The sequence below is a fragment of the Osmerus mordax genome, chromosome 14, assembly GCF_038355195.1.
Source record: "Osmerus mordax isolate fOsmMor3 chromosome 14, fOsmMor3.pri, whole genome shotgun sequence".
In the NCBI taxonomy this organism is placed as follows: domain Eukaryota; kingdom Metazoa; phylum Chordata; class Actinopteri; order Osmeriformes; family Osmeridae; genus Osmerus; species Osmerus mordax.
Genome location: NC_090063.1, coordinates 11,309,784 through 11,332,374, shown reverse-complemented (window position 1 = coordinate 11,332,374; position 22,591 = coordinate 11,309,784). Strand labels below are relative to the sequence as shown.

General features: G+C 53.5%; 1 protein-coding gene and 1 non-coding gene across 6 annotated transcripts in view; both read right to left on the bottom strand.

The window, feature by feature from the left end:
• Positions 1–1,754: 1,754 nt before the first annotated feature.
• htt (huntingtin) overlaps positions 1,755–22,591 on the bottom strand; it is a 30,721-nt gene continuing 9,884 nt past the window's right edge. For 2 of the 5 annotated variants that reach the window (XM_067249698.1, XM_067249699.1), the window contains 50 exons: positions 22,269–22,406; positions 21,926–22,084; positions 21,551–21,648; positions 21,289–21,428; positions 20,990–21,053; positions 20,727–20,827; positions 20,310–20,456; positions 20,009–20,129; positions 19,720–19,865; positions 19,389–19,549; positions 18,968–19,179; positions 18,598–18,849; positions 18,314–18,424; positions 18,080–18,157; positions 17,179–17,402; positions 16,958–17,036; positions 16,635–16,796; positions 16,434–16,489; positions 16,168–16,316; positions 15,900–16,036; positions 15,655–15,771; positions 15,430–15,552; positions 15,048–15,304; positions 14,739–14,881; positions 14,376–14,613; positions 14,033–14,174; positions 13,648–13,827; positions 12,645–12,821; positions 12,374–12,450; positions 12,108–12,246; positions 11,899–12,021; positions 11,588–11,795; positions 11,163–11,308; positions 10,644–10,821; positions 10,233–10,331; positions 9,959–10,143; positions 9,613–9,739; positions 9,071–9,174; positions 8,777–8,931; positions 8,420–8,559; positions 8,053–8,269; positions 7,766–7,898; positions 7,196–7,351; positions 6,818–7,008; positions 6,247–6,361; positions 5,801–6,014; positions 4,760–4,964; positions 4,495–4,657; positions 3,871–4,031; positions 1,755–3,727 (listed from right to left, as the gene is read on the bottom strand). In XM_067249698.1, coding sequence (XP_067105799.1) covers positions 3,514–3,727; positions 3,871–4,031; positions 4,495–4,657; positions 4,760–4,964; positions 5,801–6,014; positions 6,247–6,361; positions 6,818–7,008; positions 7,196–7,351; positions 7,766–7,898; positions 8,053–8,269; positions 8,420–8,559; positions 8,777–8,931; positions 9,071–9,174; positions 9,613–9,739; positions 9,959–10,143; positions 10,233–10,331; positions 10,644–10,821; positions 11,163–11,308; positions 11,588–11,795; positions 11,899–12,021; positions 12,108–12,246; positions 12,374–12,450; positions 12,645–12,821; positions 13,648–13,827; positions 14,033–14,174; positions 14,376–14,613; positions 14,739–14,881; positions 15,048–15,304; positions 15,430–15,552; positions 15,655–15,771; positions 15,900–16,036; positions 16,168–16,316; positions 16,434–16,489; positions 16,635–16,796; positions 16,958–17,036; positions 17,179–17,402; positions 18,080–18,157; positions 18,314–18,424; positions 18,598–18,849; positions 18,968–19,179; positions 19,389–19,549; positions 19,720–19,865; positions 20,009–20,129; positions 20,310–20,456; positions 20,727–20,827; positions 20,990–21,053; positions 21,289–21,428; positions 21,551–21,648; positions 21,926–22,084; positions 22,269–22,406 — 7,562 coding nt within the window. In that variant the 3' untranslated portion in view covers positions 1,755–3,513. The remainder of the gene's footprint in view (positions 3,728–3,870; positions 4,032–4,494; positions 4,658–4,759; positions 4,965–5,800; positions 6,015–6,246; positions 6,362–6,817; positions 7,009–7,195; positions 7,352–7,765; positions 7,899–8,052; positions 8,270–8,419; positions 8,560–8,776; positions 8,932–9,070; positions 9,175–9,612; positions 9,740–9,958; positions 10,144–10,232; positions 10,332–10,643; positions 10,822–11,162; positions 11,309–11,587; positions 11,796–11,898; positions 12,022–12,107; positions 12,247–12,373; positions 12,451–12,644; positions 12,822–13,647; positions 13,828–14,032; positions 14,175–14,375; positions 14,614–14,738; positions 14,882–15,047; positions 15,305–15,429; positions 15,553–15,654; positions 15,772–15,899; positions 16,037–16,167; positions 16,317–16,433; positions 16,490–16,634; positions 16,797–16,957; positions 17,037–17,178; positions 17,403–18,079; positions 18,158–18,313; positions 18,425–18,597; positions 18,850–18,967; positions 19,180–19,388; positions 19,550–19,719; positions 19,866–20,008; positions 20,130–20,309; positions 20,457–20,726; positions 20,828–20,989; positions 21,054–21,288; positions 21,429–21,550; positions 21,649–21,925; positions 22,085–22,268; positions 22,407–22,591) is intronic. The other 3 variants (XM_067249700.1, XM_067249702.1, XM_067249701.1) reach the window with 2 other exon arrangements.
• Positions 17,876–18,003, bottom strand: LOC136957073 (small Cajal body-specific RNA 14). Its single transcript, XR_010878276.1, has one exon. It is a non-coding gene; the product is annotated as a small Cajal body-specific RNA 14 (non-coding RNA).

The window sequence follows — 22,591 nt, the reverse complement described above, 5'->3', positions numbered from 1 at the left end:
TGACGTATAATAATCTTAAATTCATGAAGACGGCAGCCAAATAATACAATCAGTACATTTTCTATATTAAATATATAGACAGAATTAACATTTGATCATTTATTCATTTCTACAACATGACATTGCAAGTATTTCATCATGTTAAAATAGTGCCATTAAATTAAATACTCAATTATATATTATTCTCAGAACAGGAAAAACAGTGAAGAAAGGTGAGACAGGTTATGTACTGCTTCAAAAGAGGCTCCAGAACACAAGTTCCATGTGTAGAATCAAATGAGAATGTTTTGAGTTCCATGGCTCTATCATAGCCTCTAAACATGGGGATGAACGCCATAAAAGCAGAATGACAACATTTGCCTTTGTCAACAACACACTGGGCGGCTGTGGTCACCTATGCAGGTCCTCAAATGCAGGGTATGTGTTTTGTTACATCCCAGCATTAAATTACTGTAGTCATTATGGCAATGTTTAGCTGAATCGAGAGGGGGGGGAGAGGGGAGGAGTCCAGTTCTTCCCTAGCACAAATGCTTTCACTCACATCTCACTGGAATGGTGAATTGTGATGGTGTAGGTAGAAAGACAGTGTTGTTCTCATCTACGCAATGATAGGTTCGTTTCTAACCTTAAAAGTGGGCCAAAACAGGAAGAAGAAAAAGTCTGGAAGTCTTCGAGCAGGCTGTTAAACTCATCAAACTTCACCTCGGCCCTGGCCCCTCCCCCTTGTCCTGGCCCCTCCCCCTTGCACTGGCCCTTCCTTCCTGCAACTGCCAAAAAGAACTCTGGATAAGCGTATTATCTCAACAGGGGACCTCGGTACAGTGTTTTTGGATTTTAAGAATTAAAAAAATAAAAATAGTCTCAAGACCACAAAGATGCAACTAAGACCCATTTCAATATCTACATAGAAGACTTCCGAGACTACATCTCCTTAAAACAGAACATGTCCATCTGACTTTAGACAGATTAAATATGGAATAGATTACTTGCACACACAAAAAAAAGAATATATCTTTGCTCTTGGCTGACAGCTTGTCTAATTCATTATGCACATATGACTGCTTTGGGAGGCCTCACACTGACATTTCCATCTGTCTTCATAATCTTAAAAACAGCTACCAAACAACTGGGGACTTAATCATTTATTGTATGAATACATCATTTTGACTGGTGACCACGACCAAAGTCAGTGTGTTACATAGCCTTCTGTGTGTGGTAGTCATCCAGTCATCCAGTACTGAATGCAAACACTGTGAAGTCCCATGCAGCGTACATTGACACAGAGAAAACAAGAAAGCAGATTCCATTGACGTGAGAAGAACTTCAAGTTTTTAAGTGCTAGACACTCAATACGCTGCACTAAGACAGTAAGTGGCGAACATCTGTAAGATTTCAAAAAACCAGAACAGTGAATTAAAAAGAAGCAGTTTTAAAGCTTTGAAGGGAGGGAAAAACAACAACAGACAAGATCATAGCATTGACCGGTGGCGTTGCTAAGGTAACACCATGATGCCTGTTGACTGGTCAAAGCAGCTGTTGGTTGCTACAGTTATATAACAGAGTACTTTTTTGTATTGTGTTCCTCCTCCTCTCCCTCCCTCATCGGCATAACCAACGCCAGAATCCTTCCCATAGAAATACAGTATACAGGAAATACAGGGAAGTGGGGGGGTCATGCATCTGTAGGATAAACAGTAGGACAGATTCAGTCGTCTGGTATGTGTGTGTGTACAGGAGTAAGGAGGCCAACCAAGCATGTCAGGGTCAAGTTTATAAAATGGAATCATGTCGGCTTAAAGCTTCGTTTGCATACGTTCCGTTTGAGAATGTCTGTCCAAAAAGAAAACACCCGTCACTGTTACATGAAGGATTTTTGAGGCTCCCGTTTGTACAGCAGTCATTCTTCATGCATTGTGAAGTTATGTTTTACGTTACAATTATACGCTTGACTTGACATGATACACTGAGATAACTCCAATAAAACATAACTAGGCTTTACTCCCAGTGACTGATTAAAATTCCAATAAGTAATCACATCTCATCCTGAGAGGAAGCAAATATGTTGGATTTAGTGTGGGGTATCAGGGATGGGACAAGATGGAGAATGACTGAAAAAAGAGTCGCCAGAGAAAACAGGATGTTAACCAAAGAGCCAATCAGGAACTCCATTTTTTTCTGACCAAGCTGTAAACGGTGCAAAGTGCAAAGCCATCAAGGGCAAGCATATTATGATAGGTGGCAAGTAATTATGGGACACGTGTTCAGGTGAGCTTCCTGAAACCTTTTGATTGGTGACTCCAGTGTTGACCTTTGTCTAGTCCCGGAGGCTAAGCTAGGCCAACTGCACAGAGACAGGAATCGTAGCATCATGCTAACAGTGAAAGACCAACCCCCCTGTCGGTCCACAATGACAATGATACAATCGCAGCATTTTTGTTGTTGTTGCCATTTTTAGACAGGGATATTTACTATGGCTATTAGTGATCCTTTTTACTCTTGATACATAAAACATATCTATCCTTTCTCTCACTTTTTCTAACTCCTCTGTCATCTTGGAGTTGATAAGCAAAAGATAGAGGGAATTACTTTAAAAATTAAAAAGAAATACTACAAAGATACTGTAGATAACTACTGACAACACCAAGCAGACATATCTAGACTAATGATCTTTGTCAGTTTTAATCCGTATTCTGCTCTCTGTAACAAAACGCACTGAAAAATAGAAGTATTGAACTTTAAATATAGTAAATACTTTAGATTTTACTTTTCTTCATACAATATAACGTTACAAGGCTCAAGCAAGTCCTCACAGGAAAATATACAAATCCAGTTTCTTTACTCTTTTTCATTCTTTATCTTTCTTCTTAATATCACTTATATTATTTTCTTTGCTCGTCAAGGTGCTGGATGAAGGTCAGTTCGAGTGGGGCTAGTGTTGTCGTACGTCCTTGCGGAAGCATCCCTGGGGAAATGTGAGTGAGGGTAGAACCATTAAAGCATTTGGGACCAGTGTATTTCATAATTCTGAAAGACCATTCCTCTTTATCTATGGACAGTGAGAGAGTGCAGGTCTGTGACTAGCTATAGTGCGTCCAAACGTTCCAAGATGGCTTCCCTTTCAACACTTCCTCTTCATGCTTCTTTGACGGTTTGAAGGACCGGATAAGTTTCCATATCACTATCAACCCTTGACTTGAAATTAGTGGGGAAAAGGGACAGGGAGGATGAGGCCAGAGAATACAGCAGAGATAACATAAGAACTCTCTGTATCCATCTAACCCTCTAGTCTACCTCATCTTTCCATTCATTCTCTTTCTGGGAGAGTGTCTAGGTGTGCTCTCTCTCTCTTTCTCTCTCTCTCTCATTCCACACTCTCTCTTTCTCTCCTAACCTTCTTTCTCTGGCGAAAGGTGTCCTCTCTTTCCTAATGTCCCTCTTTCTATTTTCTGAGGACGGTGTCCTGGTATATTGTCTCTCTCTCTCTCACCTCCTCCCCCACCCCTCCCTAAGCCTTCAGAGGGAGGTGTCCTGGTGGATGGAGAGCAGGCAGGCCAGGAGCTGGTGGTAGGGGCTGCCAGGTGAGGCCACCGTCTCGAAGACGGACTGGAAGGCCCGGCGGTCCAGCTCCTCGTCGATCTGGTGCCGGTAGAAGTCCATGGCCACCAGGCAGAAGAGGTTGACGTCCACCACCTCGCTCTTTCCCATACGGCTGATCACGTGAGGCAGGCTGGAGTGGGCGGGGGGTTAAGGAGGAAATAGTATATGGGGAGATGGGGGATACATAAACACACTCTCACGCACACAAACACACAGACACAAACACCGATGCGCACACACACACACACACACACAGGTAGACGGCAAGGATACAGGGCGGAGATCCACTGGGAGGTGGAGGCAGACACGAAGAAGCAGGAGAGCGACCACATGGCCATGGCCACGGGCGTCCTCTGGGTGAAGTTGGACAGGGACAGCAGCACCCAGTCACGCACCATCGATGACTGGCCTGTCGCATGCAGAGTCTGAAACACCTGGAGGGGACAGATATGGACGTGGAGGAGAAGAATTATGAAGGAGTGAGGGGGAGGAGAGAGGAATCATTGCAACCAGACAATTACCAGGATCCACATTGTGGAGAATTTCATGGGAAGAACAAATGCAAGGTTTATTTCTGCCATTGAGCCTTAACTATACTACCATGGTTGGTGTTCTTTCTGTTGCCCGTTGCCTTGCCAACATGTTGTTAAGAAAGTGCTTGCAAGTCCATGAAACAAAGAGCTCTATACCAGTAACTAAGCAACGGTTTCTGACCACATTTCCATTGAAATTCTGTTCAAGGGAACATTCCTTTTCTAGACAGAACAGGACAAAATGGCAGAACTGACTAATGAAGACGGTAGAAAAATACCAGCGCCAATTTAAACAAGGATGTGTTTGTGTGTGTGTGTGTGTGTGTGAGAGAGAGTCTGTGAGGGTGAGTCATTCCCCACTGACCTTGTAAACCACGCTGGCCATGAATTGTGGATAAGGCTGCTGATTGGACAGGAACTCCCCGATGACCTTGTTCATGACGTCCTGCGGAGGGAAGAAGTCGTCCAGGAACTGTGGCAGGATCCTGGCCACCACCCGCGCCTCGCTGGGGAAACCCTTACGGATCCTGGAGAGAGAAGCGTCCCAGAGGCAAGGACAGGGATGAGGGTCTGGCTGCATCTGGCTGCCTGGGCGTGGATGTGTATACACCCAAAGTGCGTTTCCATACTTGTCAAAGAGCACGGACACCCTCTCCATGGCGACGATGACGGACTCGCTGTCGGGGGCCTGGGGGTCCGCGTCGGCGGGGCGACCGGGGCTGGCCTTCTCCTTGCCTGAGGAGAAACCAACAGGACCAGCGGTGACCGCCACCGCCTCGCCAACGCCAACCTGACCCCTAACCTCTGTGACCTCTGAACCCGACGCAACCACCGCTGGGAGGACGAAAGTGTGACCGCCGTTAAATTAGGAAGGGTGAGTTAAAACTGGGAGGGGATTGGGGGAAGAGGGGTTCTGCATTGAGGAGTGAATAGGAGAAAGGTCGGGAATTACATTGTGTGGGAAGATTGAAAACGTTCAATAAATTGGCAGTGAAATTGGACAGGTAACCAGTCTGTGCCACATCAGGGGCGGACTTGGCAAGGCAACAGAGGCTCGCCCCTGTTAGGGTAGGAGACAGCTGGTTAGCACGTTAGTGGTTAGCTTACGGGGGAGCTAGCTGGCTAGAGTTAGTACAGGGAATCGTAGAGGCCACCGCAGTTGCTAATACCACAGGTAGCTAGATTACATGCAAGCTTGCACAAGTAAAGGAACTTTCAAGGCTGTACTGTAAGTCCTTACAACACGATAACTGTAGCTCAAAAACTGTCTGAGTGTATGGGTTTGAGCGATGGTAAGCATTAGCGTGTCGTGAAGGTACTGTAGTGTAATCAGAACACTTGATGGGAACGTAAAAAATCGCTGGGCATGCAGGTAGGAGCTGGCAAGCATTTGTGAGCTCATCACTGACCAGTTTCAGTCTACATGCAAGTGAGCATTTAGTGGACATGCTAGTTAGCATTTAGCATACACGCTTGTTAGCATTTAGCATTCATGATCGTGAGTACTGACTCCATGACAGGTAAGCGCAGTCCTAATGTACATGCAGGTAAGCTAGTTAGCTAGCGTTAGTATCAAGAACAGTAGGCGTTCATGCCATTGAAGAACTGCAGCTTTAAGCCTTCGTAAACCGAAACAGGAAGTGCTCGGTGTCGCCAGCAGGGAGTCTTACCGGTGTACATGCAGGTGAGCATGAGCCCCAGCGCGGCCATGGCCCTATGGGGGCTGGGCATGTTGACGCGCTCCACGCTGAGCTTGACCAGCGCCTCGCTGTCCAGCCGGGACAGCTGCTCCGACAGCAGCAGGCGCTCCAGACCCCTCAGGACGCAGTGGTAGATGACCGACGGGGTGGACTCCTCGCTGGACGACACCATCACGGCGCACGTCTGGGGGGGGGGGGGGGAACACGACGGAACATCAATCTCGTGAGGTAATGTGGAAGTGAATGGACATGGTGGGTGGGGTTGGAGGGAGAAAAAGGAAGACAGGGAGGGAGGCAGGAGATAAACATGACATAAAGGATAAGGAAGGAGCCAGCCAGTGGAGAGGAAAGAATGGAAGGAATAGAGAAAGGGAGACGGACACACACACACACGTCTACACACACTCGGCGCTGACCTGGATGACTCCGGCGGTGAAGTCGGCTCCCACATCCAGAGGGTAGTTCTCCATCATGTAGAAGGCCACGGCACACATCACCAACACGTGCTGCTGGTTATGCAGGTTCACACAGCTGTCGACACACACACACACACATTACTTACACTAAACACACACTGGCTGAGACACACAGCTACCCGAGGGAGAAGATATGTGGAATATGTGGGAAGGCAAGCAGGTAGTGCCATCTAGTGGTCCTTGATCTCCAGACTCGTGTTGGGCTCGTCTTATTAATGAGGCTGAACTTTGCACTGAATCCCTAATGGTTGTATAACGTAGCCAGATGAAAGGACAGCCATATCTGACTGTTCACAGCCAGACACAGAAGATGGCATTTCCATGTATTTAAGGACTAACAGAGACAACAGAAGGTCATATACAGTGTGTGTGTGTGTCTGTGTGTGTGTTCTCAGCATGAGCCTTCTCATCATCCACCTCCACTCCCATGGCAGGACACCAATTAGCATCCCTGCCACCGGAGTGTGTGGAGCTGCTTGTACAGTGTGTGTGTGTGTGTGTGCGCCCTCACTGTGCGATGGCGCGGAGGTTGGACAGCAGGTACTCGGACACGGCGGGGATCAGCTGCTTGGCCGTGTCGTCCAGCAGGTCACACTCCAGCACGTACAGCACGCCGTGGAGAGCACCCATGCGGCTGGGGAGGTGGGTGCTGCGGAGGGTGGTCTCCAGCAGGCGGCACACGGGCTCCGCTATCGCCTTGTCCTGGAGGGGGGGGGGATTAGTGAATTAATTAAATGGATTGACGTAGGGATGAATGATTGACAAAATACACAAAGTACAGGGACAATGATAGAAAGCAACAGTGCAAGCTCAATCTCGATGCGTGCGTTTGTTTAGATAACCGGTTTGCCTACACACACACACACACACACGCTCACACGCTCCTCACCATCCCAAGTACGGCAGCAGCCTTGCAGATGGCCGGCACCAGGTACTGGTTGAGGATCTCGTCCTCAGGGGGATGCACCTTCTGCAGCTCCATCAGGGTGGAGAACATCATGTCAAACTGGTTCCTCTCTGTGAACAGGTCGGACACAGCTAACAACTGGAGAGGGGGGGGGGGGGGGGGGGGCAGAGAGACAGGGAGAGAAGGGGGGGGGGAGAGATGGAGATATAGAAAGGGAGAGAAAAAGAGCAAGGGAGTAGACAGAGATGGAGAGGAAAGAGATGGTAAGAGAGATGGAAAGACAGGGAGACAAAAAGAGATGGAGAGAGAGAGAGACTGTAAATGGACGTGCATCTGAATGAGAGGAAGCGTGACCAGGGTAAAGACTACCGGTCATTTCTCTTTCTCTCACTATATCGGTGTACTTCTATTCCTCCTGTCAGTTTGAAAGGATGAAACAGCATAGGGATGTTACCTGTCATATTACAAACTACATGGCGTAATAATGGTTATTTCCCTGACTGACATTTTGTGAATGAACACAACTGAATGTGTGTGTGTGTCCATCCTCACCGAGCGGACCACCTCGCTGATCAGCACCACGGGGGTCCTCCTGTTGCTAGGGGAACCGGGGAGGACCCACTGGCTGTAGAGCTCCAACAGGAACTGGGAGCACGAGTGGATGTCCACCCCTGCTCGGTGCTTCCTGTTTGGAGAGATGTGGAGGGAGGGGGGTTAAGAAGGTGTTATGGACACCTACAAGCATGTGCTCCCTTAGGGTGAACGGCTGCACTTGTGTGTGAGACCTGGAGTTGATGGGGGAGGTGGGTGGTGAGGTAGTGAGTGTGTGTGTGTGAGACCTGGAGTTGATGGGGGAGGTGGGTGGTGAGGTGGGGGCTGGGGCGTCGGTCTCGTCCTCCTCGTCCTCGCCCCACTCCTCCTCCCTCAGGGGGGTGATGTTGTTGCCCAGCCACACAGAGTGGATGGACACCTGGCCCAGCTTGTAGTCCATGTTGCCCAGCTCCCTCTCTGTGTTGATCTGGAGCAGCAGCTTCTCGTGGCTGATCAGGGTGCCTGCTGAAAGATGCACACGCACACACACACACACACACAATATTGAACGTGTAAATATAAACAGCCAGTATTTCTGTCCAGGAAGTATGTGGAAGGCAACACACCTGTTGCGATGACAGTATGTCTGTGTGCGTGTGTGTGTGTGTGTTTGACCTGCGGAGGCAGCAGACAGCGAGGGTACGGGGTCCCAGGCGTGGTAGGGGTGGTGAGTGTGGACATTGTCTCTCTTGGACACCAGAGCCTGGATCTCTCTCTCCACCTCCCCTCGGATCACAGACAGCTTCCGGCCAAACCTGAGGGACGTGCAGGACGAGTTAACACATCAGCCATGCGGGTGTGTGTGTGTGTGTGTGTGCACAAACACCATTCAAACAGTGTCTGTATATTACAATCCTATACCTGGGTGTCTGTATGTGTGAGTGAGTGAGTACACAAATATCATTCATGTAGTGTTGATAGGATTATTTGACACAATGTGAGTGATCAGTGTGTGTGTGTGTGTGTGTGTACCGAGTGTCGAGAGCCTTCAGGCTCTTGTTGCGTGGCTGCTGCTCCAGACAGCTGACGGCAGGGTTGCCAGCGGTGGGCAGGGTCATGGCGCTCAGCACCAGGGAGCTGATGGCCTGGACGGCCAGCACGTTGATCTGAGTCCTCTCCAGATCCTCCTGGGGGAGGGGTTAGGGTTAGACGCACACACACACACAACCGCAGGTGGTCCACTTAACGCGTGTGTATTCACACTTTAAGGTGAAAAACCTAACCCTGTAAGTACGTGTGTGTGTGTGTGTGTGTGTGTGTGTGTACCTCCTGCTGGGTCTCCTCCTCCTGGTCCATAGGGAGCGGTTGGGTGACCAGCACCCCCAGCAAAGTGGCCCACGTCTCCTCAAACTGGGTTCTGCTGCTCCAGCCTACAATACGGTCACAGCGCGGTCACAGCGCGGTCACAACGCGGTCACAGCAACATGGGAAGAAAAATCTGCAAGACTTCTCTATACAGAGCACCTCACCAAGAAATGATAAACGGAATGGGCGCTGAGAGTGTGGAGCAGTGTAAGTATTTGGGTACTATTTTAGATGACACACCTGATGAATGGGTTGTTATCAAGCTCTGCGGAAGCCTGATAACAAGCATTCATTTGAATCGGGTGTGTTTGGAAACATCTAGAACATGCAGGTCAGGGGGTTCCTGAGGACCAGCGCTGAGAACCACGCATCGGACATGTTGGGTTGGAAATGTTTGAAGACATAAGAAAATACTTCTGTACGGCGGCCGAAGACTGTATTGCTTGAGGAAACGACATCCTGTGTGTGTGTGTGTGTGTGAGTGTGTGAGTGTACCCTCTCACCCAGTGTGTTGATGCGGTAGAGGAACTCTCTGAAGACATCCTTCTCCTGAAGGAACTCCACAGGGATCTCAGGGAGGGCTGTGCCAAACTCTCCACCTGGCCGAGGGGACCAGCCCAGCTTCCACACCTACACACACACACACACACACGTGATGTACACACACACACACACACACACACACAGAGAGACGTTAGTTATGCATACATGTACAAAGGCACACAGTCACGTAAGTACTAAACACACACACACATTTTATAAGCATACAGACACACACGTAGAAGTTGGGTATGCAAACATGCGCAAACGTTCACCCACACACACACCCCACACCACACACACACTGACCAGTGGGGGCACTCGTGTGTAGCTGTTGACCAAGGGCAGTCTGGACAGACTGATGACAATGTTGCGTAGTGTCGGGGTGAGGAAGGCAGGGATGGAGCTGTTCCTATGGTGACCAAGTGCCAGGACGCTCTGGAGCCCCTCCACCAGCTCTGCCATGGTCTCACACGCACGGCGCTCACACACGTCTGGAAAACACACACACACATTTGGTGTCATCAAGTCATAACATTTCTTTGTGTGTGTGTGTGTGTGTGTGTGAGGTGGTGATACTCACTGTCGAGGTGTGGAGAGTCGACCTGGTCAGAGTCTGAGTCTCGACCCTTGTCTATCTTCCTCTCTGGGCGCAGCAGCTGGTCTCCTGGACCCACCGCCACTGGAGACACACACACACACACACACAGGCAAAGTTTAGGTTTCTCACACGCAAACGCTCCCAAACATACACATACTTACACAGAAACCCCCCAGTGACCCATCGTAAGCACCTACACACAAACGCCCACCTCCCCTGAACACACACACACACACAAACGCCCACCTCCCCTGAACACACACAAACGCCCACCTCCCCTGAACACACACACAAACGCCCACCTCCCCTGAACACACACACAAACGCCCACCTCCCCTGAACACACACACAAACGCCCACCTCCCCTGAACACACACGCACACAAATGCCCACCTGCGGTGATGAGGAGCCGGAGGCAGTGCACCAGGGAGCAGGTGTGTGTGGTGTAGGCGGCCGAGGCCAGGCGGCTCCAGATGCAGGGCTGCTGCAGGGCCAGGCACAGGCAGGACAGGGCCCCCTGGAGGTCCACGCTCAGAGGCACCTGGTCCTGGAGCAGACGCCACGCCACCACCTGGAGGAGGGGGGAGGGACCGGGGGAGAGAGGAGGGCGTCAGGGAGGGAGGGGGGAGGGACCGGGGGACAGAGGAGGGGTCAGGGACAGGGGGAGAGAGGGGGTCAGGGAGGGACAAGTCATGGAGGGAGGGGGGACGGGTTACGGAAAGGGGGAGAGAAGGAAGGAGGAGGTTGGGGAGGGAGGGAGGACATACAAGGAAGGGAAGGCCAATGAAACATGGGAGGTTAGAAAACCGCGCAAGCCAACGCCAGCGTGCGCCCGTGTCGGGGTGAGGGGAGCTGAGGTCAGGGGTCACCGACGTGAGGGGTCACCAGGGTGAGGGGTCACCGGGGCCTCACCTCGGTGACCAGGCAAGTGAAGGAGGTGATGAGGTGCTCCTTGTCCGACGGGATGTGGAACGAGGAAGGCAGCTGGGACACACACAGCAGGTACTGGGACAGGGCGCGGCACAGAGACAGAACCCTGGGGCAGAAACCTGCCTCTCCTGGAGAGAGGAGAGAGAGAGAGGGGGGTAGAGAGAGAGAGAGGGGGAGGGAGAGAGAGAGGGGGGTAGAGAGAGAGAGGGAGGGAGGGGGGTAGAGAGAGAGAGAGAGAGTGGTAGAGAGAGAGAGGGGGGTAGAGAGAGAGAGAGATAGGGAGAAAGATGGAGAAACCGAGAGAGGGAGAGATGGAGGGGGAGAGAGAAAGAGAGATTAGACAATCAAATGACCCTAAAAAGGTCATTCAGAGGTGTTGGAGAATGAGAACACACACGGTTTCTCACCATAGACTTCAGCCAGCTTGTCCCAGTAGGGTGAGGGTTCAGAGGGCGGCAGGAAGGACTGGTGAGGGACAGGAAGTTGCTGCGTGACACTGCCCAGCTGCTCCAGGGTCACCTGTAGGGCCGTCTCCAGCAGCAACGACCCTTGACCCCTGGTCAACCTCTGCAGCCCCATACTCAGACAGGGGCAGAGGAGACTCAGGTTGAACTCCTGAGAGGGAGAGAGGAAGAGGGTGGGTAAGGGGCTCCATGTGTTACCTAGAGGAGGTTTCTGTGTGTGTGTGTGTCTGTGTGTGTGTGTGTGTGTGTGTTACCTTGCAGCTCATGATGCTGGACAGGTCAGTGGGAGGTAGTTTGGTCAGGAGTTCCGTGGTCTCCGTGAGAGCTCCGTCGCCACGGAGACAGCACTGTGACTTCACCAAAGACACGTACCATTCCTGAACGAATGCAATGGTTACATTAACACGCACGCGCACACACACCCGCACACATGAAGACACACAAACACAACCAGTACTCTGACCTTGTCAGCAATGACCAACTCTGGGGCAGGGGGCGGGTCCCCATCCAGGGGGTGTGATGTCACGGGAGGGGCGGGGCTGCTCGTTTCCTCGGCAACGGTGGCTCGGAACCTGTCCAGCAGGGAATAGAACCTCTGATGCCTGGAACAGGAAGGAGGAAAAAAAGGACACCATCACAAATCAAATGACACAATCAATGAATAGCTCATCCTGTTCCCTCTAGTAGTGGTGCTCAGAGTATTAGTAACATTATTGAGAGCAGTGTTACCTCTGAGCCAGTCCGCTGGTCTGAAGGTACTCCTGGAGACGGTCCAGTTCCTCTACAGGAAGCTGAGCTACGCTGTTCTGGAGACACACACAAGGCTCAGTACCAGCTAACAACCCAAAAAGGTCCAAACTTCAACTGAAACCTCAACTGTAGCTTCAAACTCCCTTTACAACATGGAAATCCTTTTCATCCACACACACACCCCCCCCGAGACCCCCCGGCAGCTGTACTCTCCCCCCCCCCCCCCCCCCCCCCCCCCAGCGTGGCCCACCTGCAGCGTCTCGGCCAGCAGCATCTCCACGCGGCGGCAGGCCAGCGTGTCCACCATGCGCGCCAGCACCCTGAAGGGCGTGCTGAGCAGCTTGTCCACGTACAGCATGAGCAGAGAGCCAGACTGGCTCAGGTGGATGCCCTCCAGACACTGCAGGGTCTTCCTCAACATGGTGGGCTGAGGGGGAGAGGAACAGGAGGAGGAGAGGGGGGTAGGAGAGGAACAGGAGGAGGAGAGGGGGGTAGGAGAGGAACAGGAGGAGGAGAGGGGGGTAGGAGAGGAACAGGAGGAGGAGAGGGGGGGTAGGAGAGGAACAGGAGGAGGAGAGGGGGTAGGAGAGGAACAGGAGGAGGAGAGGGGGGTAGGAGAGGAACAGGAGGAGGAGAGGGGGGTAGGAGAGGAACAGGAGGAGGAGAGGGGGGTAGGAGAGGAACAGGAGGAGGAGAGGGGGGTAGGAGAGGAACAGGAGGAGGAGAGGGGGGTAGGAGAGGAACAGGAGGAGGAGAGGGGGGTAGGAGAGGAACAGGAGGAGGAGAGGGGGGTAGGAGAGGAACAGGAGGAGGAGAGGGGGGTAGGAGAGGAACAGGAGGAGGAGAGGGGGGGTAGGAGAGGAACAGGAGGAGAGGGGGGTAGGAGAGGAACAGGAGGAGGAGAGGGGGGTAGGAGAGGAACAGGAGGAGGAGAGGGGGGTAGGAGAGGAACAGGAGGAGAGGGGGGTAGGAGAGGAACAGGAGGAGGAGAGGGGGGTAGGAGAGGAACAGGAGGAGGAGAGGGGGGTAGGAGAGGAACAGGAGGAGGAGAGGGGGGTAGGAGAGGAACAGGAGGAGGAGAGGGGGGTAGGAGAGGAACAGGAGGAGGATGGAGGGGACAAGGAAATGGTGAAACACAGATCCAAAACATCTTGTATTTGATTGTGGGAGCGGGGTCAGAGGAGCAGCAGGAGGGGCGATGGCCACACGGCCGCGATGGGCTTCACCCTCTCGGGTCGCCGGGCGACCCTCACCGTGGCGAGGTTGTCGCAGCGGGAGTGGATGGCCTGGATGAAGAGGCCGCTGGCGGCCGAGTTGCGGTGCACGGCGCTGATGAAGTCCTGCACCGGCGGCTCGTGGGACAGGTTGATGAGGTCGCGCACGTGGTTCACCATCAGCCAGGTCAGGTGCTCCGAGTCGTGGAGGTTCTGACACTGCGGGGGGGGGGGGACGAAAAGGCCCGTTTGGGAGCGTTGGACAGTTCAGATCAAAGGAGACGATACGGAAACAAATTAAAGACTTCCAATGAGCTCAAAGACTTCTGTACATCCACAACAACAAACGTTCCACAGTGAGCCTAAGCAGGTCCAGTGTCCTCATGCCTGGCTGGAGCCCCTGCAGGCAGCAGCAAGCTCTCACCACGTAGTCACAGAAGAGGATGAGCGCGCCCCGCCGGACGATCTCCCGGTTGACCATGGCCAGCCGCGCCTCCGGCTTCTCCTCCTCCCCCTCGCTGGAGGAGTGGGGGCTCAGCAGCTTGGAGGAGGACAGGCTGTGGCCCCTGGAGGGAGGGAGGGAGGGAGGGAGGGAGGGAGGGAGGGAGGGAGGGAGGGAGGGAGGGAGGGAGGGAGGGAGGGAGGGAGGGAGGGAGGGAGGGAGGGAGGGAGGGAGGGAGGGAGGGAGGGAGGGTGCATAGTTGAAAGCTCTGCTGAGAACACAGGAGTGAGTTTACCTTAGTGTGTGTGTGTGTGTGTGTCTGTACCTGGGCGTCTGGTGCACCTCGGCCCACCAGGAGTAGTTGGTGTAGTGGATGATGAGCAGCACCTGGCACCACAGCAGCACCAGTGAGGGGTGTGTGGTGGTCAGACACTGCACCATGGCGTTCAGACCCTCCAGGGGGTAGAACTCGCCCCCGTCGCTGGCCCCGCCCCCCGCAGCCGCCGCCCCCCCCTCCCCCTTCAGGAGGCGGGTCGCCGCCGCCGTGATCCTCCGGAACATTCCTGAGGGAGCGTGGGAGGAGGAGGAAGGGAGGAGGAGGAAGGGAGGAAGGAGACAGTGGATTGATGGTCCAACGTAATGTGTGCGTGGGTTGCAGGAGTGTGTGTGTGTGTGTGTGTGTGCTCACCGCTCTTGAAGATGTGGATGAGGCACATGAGCAGGGTGCCCAGCTGCTGGCAGTAGAAGGTGTGCTGCTGCTCCGTCATGTCCACCTTCACCTGCCTGGACGAGATGTCCTCCAGCAGAACCCCCACCAGCTGGAGCAGGAACCTGGGGGGGGGGGGGGGGGGGTTAAATACATGTTAAGGAAGGTAGAGGAATCAGGAGATTAAAAAAGACAGACGGTAGAGAAGGTTCGGTGAGCAACGGGCGGACGGGGGGTTTAACAGCTTTCGAAACTCTTGTGAACACAACCCCAGAGATGGGCGGGGCTCACCTGGCAAAGGTCTCCTCCGGCGCCGCCCTCTGCGTCTCCACGTTGGCCTCCGGGCCGCCGGAGGGGGCGGGGCCGGGCGGCGGGGGGGCGGGGCCGTCCAGGTGCAGGTGGCGGATGGCGGGGCAGGACAGCAGGCTGGGGGAGAGAGAGAGCTCATGGACGCGGGACAGGACGATGTCCTCCGTGGACTGGGAGACCAGGACCCTCAGGATGGCCAGGATGCCAGACACCCACAGCTGGACCGTACCAACAGAGGCCTGGGGGAGGGGGGGAGAGAGATAGAGAGAGAGAGAGAGAGAGAGAGAGAGAGAGAGAGGTAAGGCTTCTTTGCCATAGAAAGACATGATGAAGAGGACTAAGAGAGAGAGAGTGTGTGTGTCACCATGGTGGCGGGGGTGGTGAACATGCTCTTCAGCAGCATGTCTACGGGCCTCAGAGAGGAGGGGGCCACCGTCTCAAACAGGGTGTTCAACACCCCCAGAGCCTCCGGGGAGTCCAGGTGCATCTGGAGACGCAACACACACACACACACACAAAACTAATTAGAGTCTACATCCAATTTTGAACAGCTTCTGCTACAAGTTTTCACACGCAAAAAAACACGCACCTGCTGCTTGCCGATCATGGGGAGTATGACGTCAGCGATCTGGCGGGAGAGTCTCTTCCACTTGTCCTCGTTCTCCTTGTGGCACTGCTGCAGGACCAGGATGAACATCTCCAGCACCTGCACACACACACACACACCACAGCCTCGGTAACAGTAGACTCTGCCGGCGGACTCGTGTGTGTATGTGCTAGTGTGTGTGCATGTGAGACTGTGTGTGTTTGTCCAGAGTGTGTGTGTGTGCTAACCTGGTGGTGCTGGATGAGGCGCAGCAGCATGGACACCACCACCTCCTTCTGAGTCTCCAGCTCCTTCCCAGCGTCTGCCTTGTTGGAGCCCCTCAGCACAAACAGGTCATGGACGATAGGCTGGAGAGCGGGGATGGCTACACCACACACACACACACACACACACACACACACACACACACAGTGAGATACAGCGGAAGGTGAGTCTGGTTCTTATGGTTAGAGTGTGTGTGTGTGTGTGTGTGTGAGAGGGAGAGAGCGTCCTCACCGTGTGTGACGGCCTTGCGCCCGCTGGCCATGATGCCGTCGCACAGCTGGATGATCTTGGGAATGCTGATGATCTGCTTGGAGTGGTAGCGCTCGTACGACAGCAGCACCAGGAAGAAGAAGATGTTGGGGACGATGGCCTCCGAGTCTCTGGAGGAGGGGGGGGGGGGGGCACACACACAGAGTCTGAAGAACTAGAAGGTGTCTATGTATCTTTTGTGGTTAGTGTGCTTCTGCATGTAGAGCTCCCAGGCAGCCCGGCCCTACCTGAACTGGCCCACCTCGATGTACTCAAACTGCTTGAGGACGAAGCCTATGAACACCTGAAACACAGAGAGCGAGGGTCAACACCTCACTGGGTTCACCAGCCTGTGTGGATGTTTATGGGGTAGTGCCCGTATCGTGTACAACTGCACGTGTGTGTGTGTGTGTGTGTGTGTGTGTGTGTGTGTGTGTGTGTGAGCGTACCTGGTCCGAGTCCAGCAGGCAGTAGTTGACCCTGAGCTGGACCAGCTGAGCCAGCAGGTCCAGCACCTGTCTCTGCAGGCCCACTGAGGTGCTGGTGGTGTACTGCTTCAGGGCCTTGATCACCAGAGGCTCAAACAGACGGATGTGGTTGTGGATGGCGTTCTGGGACACACACACACACACAATGGAATGAAAGCTTTTTTAAATGATTTTGTTATTGACACACACACACAGACCCTTTCATTTTCTTTGATCCATTTCTGGCCTCTCACACCCAGGCATATTATGTTATTAGGAGGGTGTGTGTGTGTGTGTGTGTGTACCTTGTCTCCTCGCTGGCGAGTGACGTTGGTGATGCTGGACTTGAGCTGGTTGGACACCTTCTGCATCACATCAAACCACCTGAGGAGAGGGGACACACCAACATCAGGAAAACAAACCATACAGGTGTAGAGAGCAGGGTGGATATTCTGTGTGAGTGTGTAAGTGTGGGTACGTGTGAGTGAGTGAGGCGTGTGTGTGTGGGCGTGTGTAGAACCCCCACCCGGAGGCGTCCTGTTCCTGCTCAGCCTGGACCATGTTGCGGAGGCTGGCGTCAGCCAGGGCCTGGGTGAAGTGTGTGTAGGGGGCCATGAAACAGTAGTGGTAGAGGCCGGGGCGCAGGCTGGACGAGCCCAGACGCAGGGCCCGGCCCTGGGAGCGGCTCGGCCCACTCAGGGCCCCCTCGTACTGGGAGGCCAGGTTGGTGCCAAACAGAGTCTTTAACAACTAGAGGGGGGTTGTGGAGAGAGAGGAGGGGTGAGGAGTGAGTGAGGGAGAGAGAGAGAGAAAAGGCATGGGGAGAGACAGAAGGGGTGGGGGAGAAAGAGAGATAGAAGGGATGAAGAAAGAGAGAGGGACAGAGAGAGAGCCAGAGAGAGAGAGAGAGAGACACAGAGCAAGAGAGAGAGAGAGAGCCAGAGAGAGAGAGAGAGAGAGATAAAGGGACAGCCAGAGGTACATAAGTGTGTTATATCTGAAATAACTTTTTAACAGCAAGTTGGACTACACAGAATTAAAGCAACAGTCAGAATGGGACTACATGTCCCACTGAGCAGCGTCCTGCACGGCAGCAGTGGGGCCAGGCAGCAGTGGGGCCAGGCAGCAGTGGGGCCAGGCAGCAGTGGGGCCAGGCAGCAGTGGGGCCAGGCAGCAGTGGGGCCAGGCAGCAGTGGGGCCAGGCAGCAGTGGGGCCAGGCAGCAGTGTATGGAACCATCGCACAGGGGAACCTGAGTCTTCACAGACCCTGTCGGCAGGAACCAGCCTCTCTCTAGGTGGCGTCATGGAGGCCACAGTACACTGCTCAGTACTGCGGCACTGGTACGCCACCCCCCACACACACACACACACATGCATGCTAGCAGGCGGGCACTCCTTTACACACACGCACACAGTTGGTACCTACCTGTTGCACGCACACCGTGGCCATGGTAGGTTCTCTGGAGAAACAGGACTTCAGGTAGCTGAGGATCTCCTCCACACACTGGCCCAACACACACACACACACACACACAAGCAACATTACTTTACTTCTTGAGCATCACAGATAATCGTTTTCATCAATGCTTTCTGTTTTAATCAGTAGAAAACATCAGTGAAGTGACTGGTGATGATGCTGGGTGTGGGTGAGGGTTCAGACCTTGCCGATGTCGTGCAGCGTGGCCATCTCCAGGAGCTGGGAGAGGACGTCCAGCGTGGAGCGCAGGAACCCTCCAAACTTCTCATTGGTGCTGTGAAGGTCCAGTGTTACCTGGGAAACCAGCAAACATTTAACAAACATTTTCTGACTGAAATGAGAACAAATCCCGGTACTGATTTCAATTTGAAAGAAAACATATCTCAACAACAACAAGCTTCTTGGGAAGATTGAACCAATATAGTTCTGCATGTGCGTGTGTGTGTGCGTTCAAGGCGCGTTCTCACCTTGTAGTTGGCGTGCGTGGCCTTGAGCACGTCGTACAGCTTGAGGTAGGGGGGCAGGTGGTAGAAGCTGCCCAGGGTGCTGGACTTGTTGACGGAGGTGGAGGCGGAGCTTTCGGACGCCCGCCCCCCCGCCACCTCGCCGGCCTTCTTGGGGCTCATGGGCGTGGAGCTGGGCTCCAACGCCTCCTTCTCCTTGCCCTTCCGCCGGATGGGGCTGAGCGACGGAGTGTTGGCCAAGGAGGGGAGGGTGGCCTGTGTACACACACACACACACAGACACTCTCTTATCTCGACATATCGCCATGTTAACACATTGTTACCATTATCGAAGCATGCCAAGCTCAAATCCATCCCATAACCAGCAGGTTACCTTGACGGCGGGGCCCGGCGGCGTGTCGTCCAGCACGTGGGCGCAGATGTTGAGGATCTTGAGGAGGTGTGAGAAGAGGTGCTCCACCAGGGCCACCAGGGGCCGCTCTCCCAGGGCCGCCCAGGGCTCCTCCACCTTCCCGGGCGCAGCGGGGGCGGGGCTGCCCTCCTCCTCCCCGGCCCAGGGGCTGCGCATGCACTTGGGTGCGGCCGCTGGAGAGGGGAGGGCAGGTGCTGGATCAATGTTGTGATGGAGGCTGTTTTTGTTTGGGGCGCGTGTTTGGGTTTTGTGTATGTTCTTTGTCTTTGTGAAAATCTGCGTGTGTGTGTGAGTATGTCTGTATGCGAGTGGGTGTGTGCATGTATGTGTGTGCATCTGTCTGTGTGTGTGTGTGTGTGTGTGTGTGTGCTCACGTGTCTACCTGCGAGCAGGTTGCCGGCCAGCAGCATGGCGTCCTGGTGGGCCGACAGGTCGAGGGGGAACCAGGCGGAGGAGAGGAGAGAGAGGACCATGTTGGCCATGCCCACTGTCAGGGTCCTCCTGCCCTCCTCCACCACGTTACCCACACCTGGCTGGGACAAGCTGGGGGAGGGAGGGAGGGATAGACAGAGAGACCGAGAGAAAGAGTCATTTTAAGTTCTATTTAAAAGCGTCTCCAAATGGTGTTTCTGCGTTTCTCAGTGTTCTTGAGCCCGTGATCTGTCTCACATGTGAGCGTGTGTCTCTGCGTGCATTAGCGTGTGTGTGTGTACCTGAGCGCCCTGCCCCGGCTGCGGCTCAGGCTGGAGCGTGACGAGTGGCTGACGGAGGAGCTGACGTAGCCGCAGTGCCAGCCCGTGCTCCAGCTGCATGCTGGGAAGTTGGAGGTGAGCAGGCACAAGGCCTCGCAGCAGCCAAACTACACACATACACAAACAAGACACACACGCACACAATTCCCCTCATTACAATATTTAAAGAAATCAAGAAATATGAATTCATATATAATTCAACTGAGAAAGGGAAGCAGCTGTGTGTGTGTGTGTGTGTGTGTGGGCTCACAGTCAGGGCCCTGGAGGAGGAGGAGGTGAGGGCGTGGGACACAGCGGTGATGACTCTGGACAGGTTGTTCTCCACCGTCACGTCAGACACACTCTGGGACAGGTTGTAGCCTCGATACGTCCTGGAGCACACAGCACACCACATCAGACTGAGTGTGTGTGTGTGTGAGCATGTGTACATTTACTCATTTAGCAGACGCTCTTATCCAGAGCGACTTACAGTAAGTACAGGGACATTCTCCCCGAGGCAAGTAGGGTGAAGTGCCTTGCCCAATGTGTTTGTGAGTGTGTGTGTGTGCTACCTGGTGATGGTGCTGACGGTGAACTGGGAGGGGGGCTGGGTCTCGTGCATGAGCAGCTGGAGGTAGACGCTGCTCTGGTCCCGGGCTATGGCCACCACAGGGTCAGTCTGGCCCTGGTCACAGTCATAGAACAGCCTGGACACCAACCTGGGGGGAGGAGGGGGGGCGCAGAACTCATTGACATCAATTATCCCAATAAAACGGCACAAGAGAGAGAAAGTGAGTGAGAGTGTGTGTGTGTGTGTGTGTGTGTGTGTGTGTGTGTGTGTGTGTGTGTGTGTGTGTGTGTGTGTGAGTGAGTGAGTGTGCGTGTGTGAGAGAGGAGGGGGTGAGTGAGCGTGTGAGTGAGTGTGTGAGAGAGGAGGGGGTGAGTGAGCGTGTGAGTGAGTGTGTGAGAGAGGAGGGGGTGGGGGCTACCTGCTGACAGTGGAGGCAGCCACGTGTCGCACCCTGGGGTCGTCATCCCCCAGCAGGTGGATGACCACGTCGTTCAGCACCCTCTCCTGCAGACGCAGGCACTGTGGAGGGACGGAGGGAGGTGGTTGAACAGCAGATAAAAACATATTCAATCCCTTATTTCTTACATCTTCTGTGCATGAATTCATGTTTACATATTTGCTACAATAAACATTTGCAACAATGTGAAGGTTTTGCAATTTATCGTTCTCCAAGGTTCTCACCCCAGTGTAGTGATGCTCCCCTTTGTGCAATTTCTCAGTTTTCCTCTCCAGGAAATTCACTAACCTGTGAACGACAAACTTCTTACTACCTTATATTAACAGTGGGCAAAATACTGATTCCAAAGGTCAGAAAACTGAAAATAGAGGATTCCCCCAGATCTGGATTAAAAGGGATTCCCCCTTTTAATCCAGACTGCCATAAATCTAATCTTAATCTCTCAATTAATACTGTATATGTACAAAAGACACAAAAGTGTTCTAGAACATTCATGTTTCATGTTGGCGGGGGGCTGGCTAACCGGAAGTCCATCTCCGCCAGGGTCTCCAGGAGTTCCGTCCTGACCAGCCAATAGGAGCAGTCCTTCAGGGTCAGGAGGTCGATGAGCAGCTGCAGGCCCAGCTCACTCAGAGTGCTGCTGCAGAGGGTCATGATGCAGTGCTGAAACACACACACACACAGTACACACACACACAACAGTATCAACACCTACTACAACTGTAGAATCTTGTAGATATTTTTGTGTGTGTACACACACACACACACACACACACACAACTTACCCTGACTGCAGAACAGGCCATCTTGCAAGTAACGGAGGACTCATCCTTCAGAGTTTTCTGGAGCACAGGCACCAGGTCCACCAGGGACAGAGGGTTACCTGGACGACACAGCAGAGGGGTGAGGTGAGAGGATGAGGACAAAGAAGAAAAGAAACAAGTAGAAAACGGCCGTTCAAGGAAAGTTCCATTTTTTACAAAGGCACCCAACCATCCAAACACATTCTCTCATTGTATGTCCTCTCTCTCCCCCCTCTCTCTCCCCCTCTCTCTCCCTCTCTCCCTCACTCTCTCCCTCACTCTCTCCCTCACTCTCTCCCTCACTCTCTCCCTCACTCTGTCTGTCTCTCCCTCACTCTCCCTCTCTCTCTCTCTCACCAGTTGTGCTGTGTACGCTGGCCAGCCAGCTGTGGATGTTGAAGCGTGTCTTGGTGAGGGCTGCCTGGATGAGGGCCCCACACAGGATGGCGGTGGCCCCTCGGATCTGGGGGTCCCCGTGGGCCCCCAGGCCCAGCACGTCACTGATGTACTGCTGCTCTGTAGGGGGGGAGCAGGGGAGAGCGAGGGGTGAGAGGGGGGGTGTAGGTCCTCATCTGTCTGCATGAAATGTACATGTGTGTGTGTGTCTGTATTTAGGTGTTCATATTCATGTGTCGATGTTTGTGAGTGAATCTGGGGATGTTCGTGAGTGTGTGTATGCTGTGTGTGTGTGTGTCCTCACCCCCCACAGGGGTGCCGTCCAGCGGCTCCAGGTACAGGGTGTTGAAGAAGGCCTCGGGGTGCAGCGCCACGGCCGCGCCCATGCAGCTGACGGCCAGCGCCTTCACACTCACACGCACCTCCTTGTCTGGGACTAGACCTGCGGGAGCACACACACACAGGTCAGATCCACGGGTCACACACCACACACCACACACAGGTCAGATCCACGGGTCACACACACACCACACACAGGTCAGATCCACGGGTCACACACACACACACAGGTCAGATCCACGGGTCACACACCACACACAGGTCAGATCCACGGGTCACACACACACA